Here is an 11201-nt window from a genome sequence, read left to right as displayed (position 1 = left end):
CTCATCCATCTGACCAATCCCCCAATGCGTGGGAATATTTGGTGGTTGGTTCAGATTGGATCATCATAATGCACATTTACGGCCTACTAGTATTTACTAGACTTAAATCTTCACTTTCTACTAACAAAACAAAATCATGATTGATAAGTCGAGAAGTATTGGAAAATAACTGTTGATAACTGAGGTTGTCGGGAACAAAAAGTTCCTTGGTTCAACTAATTTGAGCTTGCCAATGCTCGAGCACACTCCAGCGACACCCTAGTTATTTTTCACTTCCATCAGGCTCAATTCGCATCACAGTAACGAATAATAAACAACTATTTGGCTGATAATCTGAGATCTAAGATTAACTACACTGGTCGAAACAATCTAGAGAAAATATATTCCGTTTCGCAGAAAATATCTCTAAATCCTACTTTGACACAAATTAAAGAGGGTATTTGAATACCACAAACTTCGGAATTAGAATCAAATTCCAGAAGTTGGAAATAAATATAAATTTGCTTTCTAATAACGTGTTTAAATACACATCCAAAAATAACTATTTAATTTTTAGAAATCACACTGAAAGAAGTTATCTTACATATAAAATTTCACGACGACTTTTAGAAACAAAATATTTTTACTTGTTATTCGATCAAAACCAATGCCTGAGTAAAAGTGGTGGGGCACCGGGTTCGACCTGACGACCGGTAATGCTCCTGACTGGAAATTTCATAAGCATAAGTAAGCCTCGAAATAGAAGTCTGGCTGACGGATTTCTTTCTCCTCCTTTCTTCTTCTCTCATGTCTAAAACCCTCCTTTCTCTGAGTAAACCTAAACACAACCATCTCAAACCTTCTCGTATCCTCCAACCCATTTCACCAAACCTCAAAAGACTTCTTCACGACGTATTACATATCCTTCAAACCCACCAAAAATGGGAAGAAATCTTGGAAAATCAATTCTCAGGAGAGGTAGTTTCAGAAGTTGCTCCTCTGGTTCTGGACCGAATTCACAATGTCGAAAAAGGTTTAAAGTTCTTCGACTTAATTTCTCGATGGGGTTCTCTTAATTCTCATTGTTATTCTTCACTGTTGAAGATTCTAGCTAAATCAAAAAGGTTTAAAGAGATTGAAACTGTGTTAGAAAATATGAGAAATGATAAAATTTTACTTACTCATGAAGCTATTAATGATCTGATGAGAGTTTATTCTGTCTTTGGGATGGTTGATAAATCCTTGGAGATGTATTATGTTTTAGTTAATGAGTATTCATCTTTTCCTACTGTGTTCGCATGTAATGGATTGCTTGATGCGCTGTTTAGATTCCGGAGATTTAGTGGTATTGAGACTGCAAGACAAGTGTATGATGAAATGCTTAAGAGAAATGAATGTGATAATAATTTTGTAGATGATTATAGTACTGGTATAATGGTTAAGGGTTTGTGTAGAGAAGGAATGGTTGAAGAGGGTAAAAGATTGATTGACGATAGGTGGGGTAAGGATTGTATTCCAAACATTGTTTTCTACAATACTCTTATTGATGGGTATTGTAGGAAGGGTGAAGTTAAACGAGGTTGTGAGCTTTTTGAAGAGTTGAAATTGAAAGGTTTTGTGCCTACATTGTTCACCTATGGAGCTATGATAAAAGGGCTTTGCAGTAAAGGAGATTTTGAACAGATTGATGAGCTTATGTCCGAAATGAATGCAAATGGTTTATCTGGTGGTGTGGAAATTTATAATAATATTATCGATGCTCGATTCAATCATGGTTTTGAGGTTGAAGCAGTAGAGTGTCTCAATAAAATGATTGAAGGAAACTGTGAGCCAGATATTACAACTTACAATATTGTGATTTCTGGTTTATGCAAGGTGGGCAAGGTTTACGAAGCGAATGGTTTTCTAGGGCAGGCTGTGGAAAGACGACTGAGACCGGATAAGTATAGTTATACTCCTCTAATTCTTGGGTATTGTAGGAAGGGAGAGGTTTTCAGAGCCTCAAATTTGATCATAGAAATGACAGAAAGAGGGGATAAACCCGACTTGGTAACTTATGGAGCTCTTGTTAGTGGACTTGTGCATGTAGGTGAGATTGATGCTGCATTGAAAATACGTGAAGAAATGATACATAGAGGATTACCTCCTGATGTAGGTATTTACAATGTTTTGATGAGTGGATTGTCCAAGAAAGGGATGCTTCAAACTGCTAAGCAGTTGCTTGAGGAAATGCTCAACCAAAAGATTGCACCAGATTCATTTGTTTATACTACACTGATTGACGGGTCTGTTAGAAATGGGGATCTTGATGAGGCGAAGAAGCTTTTTGAATTCATGGTTGAAAAGGGTATCAAACCTGGAGTAGTTGGTTACAATGCAATGATCAAGGGCTTCTGTAAATTTGGCCTGATGGAAGATGCCAACCTATGCATTGATAGAATGGTAAAACAATACGTTTTCCCAGATAAGATCACTTATTCTACTGTTATCGATGGGTATGTTAATCTACATGATATGGATGGAGCTCTAAAGGTTTTTAACCAAATGGTGAAAAGAAAATGCAAGCCGAATGTGGTCACATATACTTCTCTAATTAAAGGGTTTTGCCAGAACGGAGTTTCCGATAGAGCTCAAGAGCTCTTTAGAGAGATGAAATCTTGCCATGTAGTTCCAAATGTTGTCACATACAGCACTCTTATTGGTGGCTTTTGTAAAGAGGGAAAACTTTCAAAGTCCGCTTTGTGTTTTGAAGAAATGTTAATCAATAAATGTGCTCCTAATGATGTGACTTATAATTATCTGATCAATGGGTTGATGAACAATAAATCTGATCTTATTCTTGTTGAAGAAAATGAATTCCAAAAGAATACCAAGGTCTTACTCTTGGATGCGTTCAGGATGATGGTGTTGGATAGATGGGACCCCTGTTTAGCAGCCTATAATGCTATTATTGTCTGCCTCTGCCGACATAGGATGCTCAAATCTGCATTTGAGTTGAGAGATAAGATGACTAAGAAAGGGTTCTTGCTAGATTCTGTTAATTTTGCTGCTATACTTCATGGTATTTGTTTGGAAGGAAGATCTAGCGAGTGGAAGAGCTTTTACACCTCCAGTTTCGATCAACGAAATCTTCAAGTTGCTCTCAGGTACTCAGAATTGTTAGATAAGTACTTGCTTGGAAAAACTGTTTCTGAAGCCTCTCAGATTTTGCGATCCTTAAGTGACAAGGCTAAAACTGACAACCCAGTGGTAGTGTTAAATTACTAAATGATGTCAGATTGTCAGTTATGCAGCGAGTGTGAAAATCTTAACCCACCTTATATAACTCTTCTGTGAGATTCCTTTGGTTGCACAATCACCAGTGTGATTTCTTAAGTAACCTGCTCCGGTTCATACAAAAAACTATTGGCAATAGCTATGGTGGAAGCTATGATGGAGAACTATTTGCCATGGTCAAGGGTTGATTTCATCACTGGTCGTCTGTACAGAATTGGGTGTAACCGATACAGTAGATGCCGGACGATTCATTGCATCTGAAAGTGCCAATCTACATATTTATTGAAAATGCAGAAGTGTTTACCATATCCAAAGGTAAGTTTACTACTGGGGCTTTTATTGTGATTGTTTTGCATCTTCTAAGAGTTGGAAATAGGTAATTTTTTTGTTTTAATTTGTTGTTAATCTAATGTATTGCAGCACAAGCTAAAAAGATTGCTCATCAGGTTCAGACCATCCTCACTTGTAACCGCGGAAAGATACATCAGGTTCAAACAAGCCTCACTTGTACAGTAGATAGGTACATGTCTGTCTGCAAACTTATTCCATTTATTTATTTATTTATTATGCTTTTAAATGCTGTTATATCAGGTAGACCTGACTGTATGCACAGTGACAAAAGTATGATATTAGATGGCACAAAAGTGTAAATGATATCTGGTATGTGATAAATTAATAAACCAAATATACTGTTACATTTCCTTGACTCTGAATTTGAAAATTTTACTTTGCTTACAGTTGTAGCTAGAGTGGATAACTGGATTTGCTCCAAATTAGTACCATTTAGAAAATTCTGCTTTTAGGATTGGCAAGGTGCCTCACTGAAGCAACTTCATTTTACAAAAATCTTACTCAAAACTTTGTTGTCTAATTGACTCCTCAATAAGTCCTCATATTACATCTTTGCCAGTAAATTGCAGTGAATCCCAGTGACCTGTTAGAATTTCATATCGTTATTCATCATTAGTTAGACTTAAATATGATAACAATTTACCTTATGCTGAAACAGATTAGTACCTAGTATTAATATGGTCAACAGCTGCAATATTTATCTCTTACATAGTGCAAACAGCACAGTTACCATCATCAGATAATACTCATAGTCAGAATATTGTAGAGATAGAAAGCACCATGGTAACCAGCATCAAGTATAGTACAAAGATTTGATAAGCTTTATGGAATTCAGAAGAAGAAAATAGAAAAACATATAGTTTCACTTGCTTAGAATGATGGATAAAATCTGATTTCTCTTTTATTGCAAGAGGCTAGAAGAGACTCTTACGCAGCTGCTCAGCAACCACGTGCCATCTCTTTTGTTACAAGGCAAGTAACTAACCATAGCCTTATTTTCTGTTTCTCTCATTGTTTTTTAAAATCAGATTTGATTCCAATTCCGATAAATTTTGAATTTGTAACGAAGTACAACGGAATACACATTACATAGTAACTGCTAGCTCCTACTTTGACATCCCTGTTTCCACTTTTAAGTTAGGTCTTACTACATTGCTGAATATGTCAATGTTAATGGTGTTATCTATAGGTTGGATCAACACCATACATATTCAATCAAAGGTAAGTAATTTTATATTATTGTTTTAATCCATGTAATGACCCAGTCACCCAGACTTTTTGATACATTGACTATGAATGGTGTTGTAATCTCTGATTCTAATAATGGGGGCCTCTTCAGTATCATTGGTAACTCAAAGTCTTGTTCCTTTTTAACGTGAAGTCCTAATGAGTTATCATTTTTGAAATTCTGGAACATTATGAAAATTTAAAAAGAGTAGACTGATTTCAGTGAGAAATCTCCTTTAACGGAGTATTTTGCAGCCGTGCAAGCTAGACTGCGTCATGAAGTCTTAGTATAGGCAGCCATATTAATTGATACCCATTATATCAGAAGTATTTTTCTGTGATTATATTGATGACTGTTGTATTCGAAGCATCTTTCTGCGATTATATTGGTGAATATTGCACGGACTCGCGAGTCTTTCTGTTACTGATTAATAGTTAGAGATCATATTTAACGTGAAACTCCAGTGAGTTATCGTTTTCGAAATCCTGGAACGTTATCAATTTTTATTTTTTAGAAATAATAGCCCGAATTCAGTAAGAAATCTCCTTAATACAGGCAGACTTATTATATGCATATCCATTACATAGTTGTTACATATATAAGAGGTTTTGTGATTATATTGATGAGTGTTGCAAAGGAGTACACGCACTGGGATAATGCAAGACCACAGAGTCACAGACCATCCTTAGAGGTTTTGCTTCACATCACCAGTTAATAACTTATTTCCTTACAGTTAATGTGTGCTTGCACATCACTATAGTTGTTAAAATTGATTCCTTTAGGTTGACTTCGTATTTAGACATAAACTAACTGAAACTGTGAGCGTGTTTTCTAGGTGTTAACACATGCATTAGGAATTTCTGAAATGCCTTACTGTTTGCGTATTTGTTGAAGCCTGCTGCAGCCATAAAAGACAGGTACTCCCGTTGAGGTTTTATATTTGCAATGTTCCACATACTTCCACTTCACAAGTAACAGAATACACCTAGATTGCACTTTATTGCACTGAATATAAGATTTGAAGTATAAGCAACCACACGTCTGCCAATTAAACCGTTCTATATAGATTATTATATGCAGATTAGACGAGCATCAAGAAATAGTAAACTTACAAAAATAATGTCCACAGGGTTTTAAGTGAACCATGTTGATGTTGGTCATTGATTTTGAAAGAAATCTGTTTTGCCATGATTACATAAGTGTCAATTCCTAAACGGCGTTTGAGATGATCGATTAGGAATCAATTTGGCTCCAGCTAACCTCTTTTACTTCAGTTAAATCCTTTTCATTTAGATTTTTATCAGGGAGATGACAAAATAACTTGATGAGTATTATGTTGCTTCAGCAATGACAACATCGTGCAAATGAGGACATAATCGTCATTTGCCACGTGAGATGTTTGATCTCTTCCACTTTTATGCTGGTTCTTTAGGCTGTTATATAGCAATAACTGATAGTTTCCTGAATTCATTTCCTTCCTTCCGTTGCATTGGGCGGATTTGACCATTTGTTTACTTGTGACATACCAAGTTCAACAGTTACACTTCTTAACCCTTATTGTTGATCATTACTAATTCTGCAGTTTAACACTGTTTCAATACTTTACTATACACTGATTTTGGTGTTCATCTATTTCCAACTCTAGGTATCCTTTCTCTTCTACAAATGGTACATTCAAAAAACATTCAGGACAACAAATTATGCACAACCAAAAAATAAGCACTACCCGGTAGTTTAGTTTCTTCTACACGTGAGACTGTATCTTCACATGTAGTATTATGACAAATTTGCTTCTCACTTTGTACATTTTTTTTTAAATATAACCTTCTCTTTTCAGAAAAATAAAAAATAAATGGATCGACCTGTAATTTTTACAATAAATGGCTTCTCATTTTACTAGATATGCATTTGAATCTATCATGGATCCTGTCTCGAGACTCTCACAACTGGTGTACTAATATTTAATACCGATTTCTCTTTGTCTGGTTATGCAGTATGGGGGATCAAAAGCAGAGACTTAATAAACTATACCATGCTTATAACAATTCAAAGTAAAACCAATTTGCCTTAATCTAATAATATAGTATAACAAAAAAGAGTCTCTCACTCTATCTTTCAGTTTGCGTGTCTGATTAATTTACATTTTGCCATTTTTGTATACAAAGCTGGGCCATTAGACCTGCAACTCCGTCAGCAGTTGGAAATGCTAGCAGTTGACTCTCAAAATGGAAAGAACTTCAGACAATCTTTTTTGATAGCTGGTTTCGATCTCCATCTTTGATCGTAGTAATGGCGAAAGAGCAAACAATGATGATTGATCCAAAAAGTGGTTTCTGTTCAGAAACAAAAATTTACCATAGCTTACTTCCTCCAGCTCCTCTTCCTCCATCAACCACATCTATGTCAATTTCAGACTATGTATTATCTCTTCTACACCAACACTATACTAGTAGTACTTCAGACTTTTATCCTGAAAGAGTCACTGCATTTATCGAGTCTGAAACAGGTGATCGACTTTCATATTCTGAGTTTCTCAGAAAAATTGAATCTTTAACTCATTCTATGAAATCGGTTATTGGTTTGTCCAAGGGAGATACAGCTTTTATTCTGTCACCTGCAACTCCACAGATTCCAGTACTGTATCTATCTCTTCTCTCTATAGGAGTCATTGTTTCTCCTTCCAATCCCATCAGTACTGCTACTGAAATTTCTCACCAAATAAACCTATGCAAACCAGCAATTGCATTTGGCACTTCAGAAACTACTCACAAACTTCCTTCTGTTCTTCGTTTCCCAACAATCATGCTCGACTCGCAGGATTTCCACTCCTTGATGCATTGTTCATCAATTAGGCAGAATCAGATGGACTCAGAGGAGGAGAAGATTAGTCAATCAGATACAGCAGCAATCCTATATTCATCGGGAACAACAGGCCGGGTCAAGGGCGTAACATTGTCACACCGAAACTTGATAGCATCTGTAGGGGAGGTTTACGCATATAAACAGATGTTAAAGATATCTACAAGAGCTGTAAACTACTCTACAGTGCCTCTATTTCACATCTATGGGTTTACTGCAATTCTTGAATCGGTCACAATGGCTGATACCTTTGTGATTCCGATGAAGAGGTTCGATTTTTGCGGAATGTTGAAGGCAATAGAGAAATTTAAGGTGACGGTTTTGGCTGCGGCGCCACCCGTGATTTTGGCTATGACAAAATGTCAATCAGCAACTGCAAGTGGAGGAATATTGGATGGTTATGATCTGAGCTCCGTGGAAGGTATCAGATGCGGTGGATCTCCGTTGCGCACGGAGGTTATTGTGAAATTCGGAAAACAGTGCCATAAGGCAGGTTTGTAGAGTGGTACACCCAATGTCTCTTTTCAGTCCTTGGTTCATTCTTATGCAGTTTCAGTTCAGATTACATCATAGACTAGTATTCAAATTTTGCATCGGGATAAATTCTTGTATATAGGGGTATGGGATAACTGAGGCTGCCTGTGCAATCTTTCGAGCAGCTGATGCTTGGGACTGTCGTCAACTTGGCTCAACTGGGAAGCTGGTAGCAAATATGCAAGTGAAGATTGTTGATCCTGCTACGGGTGTTGCTTTACCTCCTTGCAAGCAAGGGGAGCTTTGGGCTAAAGGGCCGTCAATAATGAAAGGTATAGCACAGTCTTAGTGAGATACTGCTAACGGAGACTACATATTTTTTGAGGTTTTAGTCTTATTGTGTCGCGTTGTTACAATATTTAGTATGATAAACACTGAAATGTTAAGCTAAATATTTAGTATGTAAATATACAGGATATCTTGGTGAAGGGGCACAAGGAATCCCACCAGCAATAGATTCAGAAGGATGGCTGAAGACGGGCGATCTATGTTATGTCGACAATGAGGGTTTTCTTTATGTTGTAGATAGATTAAAAGAATTAATCAAGTACAAGGGATACCAGGTACGTAATTGCTAAAGTGGGTCAATTAAGAAATTTGGTTTTTGCATTCCTGCAAGCATTTCATGTTCCAAATGTTTATATGATTGGATCTACACATTTGCAGGTTCCTCCAGCAGAATTAGAAGAATTGCTTCTTTCACATCCAGATATCCTTGACGCAGCTGTGATTCCGTAAGCATATGTTTTTAACCTTCTAAACGGCTACAAACTTTATGGCTTCCCACGCCTTTCAGCATTTGCTCAATTAGAAAGAGAGACATTTGAAAACAAAACATTAATAGTGAAGTGGTTAATTTGTAGGTATCCAGATGAAGAAGCAGGTGAAGTGCCAATGGCATTTGTTGTGAGAAAACCTCAAGCTTCAATTGAAAAAACTCAGGTCATAGATTTCATTTCCAAACAGGTAAAGTAGTCCATCCTTCTTCAAATCGATTGGTCATAACTATTTTTTCCACTTATTTTTGTGATGCATTCAGAAAGAGTTGTTCACATTTATTTATTTTTTAATCTTAGGTGGCACCATATAAGAAAATCAGGAGAGTGGAATTCATTGATTCCATACCAAAGAATGCTCCCGGCAAGATTCTGAGAAAAGAGTTGAAAACGCGTGCACTGTCTAAGATGCTTGCCACTACTTCAAAGTTATAATGCACGTCTTGGAAAGGCTGTAGATGTTTACTGTTTTTGAATAAAATAGCAAGTGATATTTGAATTCAGATCTCAACAATAATAAATAATGTTACGAGTCCATCTCATTTTTAACGTCTGTCATTTTTTTATATTTTGTTTTTGCTTCTCCCTTGCAATGTGAATGAAGTAACCTGCTCCGGTCCTAAAGATAAGTCCTACAGTAGAACCCCAATAATTTAATCCGTGATAAATTAATAATCACGATAAATTAATAAATTTTGCAATCCGAATCGGGACTAACTAGTTAAATTCTCTATATAAAAACAGAGTTTTTTTAAACAACGAGGTTAATCGGAGCTTCTGGTTGATTTTGGCCATACCATTTTAAATTTCAGCCAATAGAATTTCAGGAGAATCTTTTAGACCCACAAAATATTATTTGATCAATCACAATTTCCTAAAATTGTGAAATGTTATTTAATCTAAGAAACAAATATAAGCAAATAAAACATTAGCAAAATAAAATAAATTAAAATGTTCGTCATGATTTCATCATAAAATTAACTTAAAATTAAATCAATCATCGATCATATGATTAAAAAAGATATTCATAAGAAAAGGAAAAAAAAACAATGTCCAATGTCCATTTACAATTTTTGTAATAAAATCCCCCTAACTACATCTTCAAACTACGGGTAAAAGAAAAATGCTTGCAGTTACACATTCTGTTGGTATTAAATATCTAAACAAAATCATAAACATGAACCTGAATAAAAGAAAAAAATAATTTACATCAGCGATTAAAAGAAAATACCTGATTTAAGGGAGTCAAGCACGCATAGAGTGAAGGGTTTGTTAATCCTGTAGAAATAACAATAATACAGAACCATTAGGAGTAAGAATTCCAAAAAAAAAAAAACGATCAACAACAAAAAGAGAAAAAAAATCAGTAAGAGTGATTTCCAAAGAGAAAAAAAATCGTTAACATTAACAAATAAAAATAAAAATGGGGATATAATTTTGAAAGATATCAAAATGAATATGGATATCAAAATAACAGGGAAGAAAATGATTTCCAAAGAAAAAAAAAACGTTATCATTAACAAAAATAAAAATAAAAATGAGAATATAATTTTGAAAGATACCAATATAAATATGGATATAATATAACAAGGAAGAAAATATTGGAATATGATATTGGAATAAATTTGAATATCAAAATGAATGTGAATACGTATATTATTTCCTAAGAAGTTTTTTTTTCCGGATTTTTTTGGGTTTGTCACCTCTCTATTTAATGCCCATGCGTAGGTGCGAAAATCCCATTTTTTTCCTGGTTTTTTTTGCATATAATATGGAAACTCACAGTCATTGATTGATTTATATTGATTTATTTGAATCCAGGAAACATGTTTATTTTTATGATCGTAGATTCCAGGCTACATCACGGTAAGAAACTCAACACTTTTGAAACCATGGTGAACCCATTTTAAATATGTAAGTTATTTTTATGAAAGTCTTTATTGTTTCATTTTTTTTATTTCAGAAACAGGTTTATTTTTTGGATCGTCGACTCCAAGTTGCATTACGGTGAGAAAGACTCATCACTTTTGATCAACTATTCGTAATATCGCAAATTGATAATGTATATGTATCAAACGGGATTTGAAGATCCATTTGATTCCATACATTGGGATCCAATTTACAAAATACATATAATTGTGGTTATCAAAAAAATACAAATCTATAAATGTTTTGAAATATCGGTTATATTATTTCCA

General features: G+C 35.1%; 2 protein-coding genes across 3 annotated transcripts; both read left to right on the top strand.

The window, feature by feature from the left end:
- The first annotated feature begins 767 nt into the window (after positions 1 to 767).
- Positions 768 to 3965, top strand: LOC113348345 (pentatricopeptide repeat-containing protein At1g52620-like). The gene is made up of 2 exons (XM_026592068.1): positions 768 to 3570; positions 3676 to 3965. Exon 1 carries the CDS (start codon positions 787 to 789, stop codon positions 3244 to 3246), a length of 2460 nt encoding a protein of 819 aa, XP_026447853.1. The 5' UTR covers positions 768 to 786; the 3' UTR covers positions 3247 to 3570; positions 3676 to 3965.
- A 559-nt stretch (positions 3966 to 4524) lies between these two features.
- Positions 4525 to 9540, top strand: LOC113348346 (4-coumarate--CoA ligase-like 9). 2 transcript variants are annotated; one of them, XM_026592069.1, is made up of 8 exons: positions 4525 to 6584; positions 6829 to 6885; positions 7000 to 8186; positions 8353 to 8499; positions 8642 to 8790; positions 8894 to 8961; positions 9091 to 9193; positions 9304 to 9540. In XM_026592069.1, exons 3-8 carry the CDS (start codon positions 7124 to 7126, stop codon positions 9436 to 9438), a joined length of 1665 nt encoding a protein of 554 aa, XP_026447854.1. In that variant the 5' UTR covers positions 4525 to 6584; positions 6829 to 6885; positions 7000 to 7123; the 3' UTR covers positions 9439 to 9540. The 2 variants fall into 2 exon arrangements, with proteins under 2 accessions (XP_026447854.1, XP_026447855.1); XM_026592070.1 differs by lacking the exon at positions 4525 to 6584 and having other exon boundaries at positions 6616 to 8186.
- Positions 9541 to 11201: the final 1661 nt, after the last annotated feature.

The sequence above is a fragment of the Papaver somniferum genome, chromosome 2 (genome assembly GCF_003573695.1).
Source record: "Papaver somniferum cultivar HN1 chromosome 2, ASM357369v1, whole genome shotgun sequence".
NCBI classification, from domain to species: Eukaryota; Viridiplantae; Streptophyta; class Magnoliopsida; order Ranunculales; family Papaveraceae; genus Papaver; species Papaver somniferum.
The sequence above is the reverse complement of the archived record's forward strand: the minus strand, read 5'-3'. Positions and strand labels throughout refer to the sequence as shown.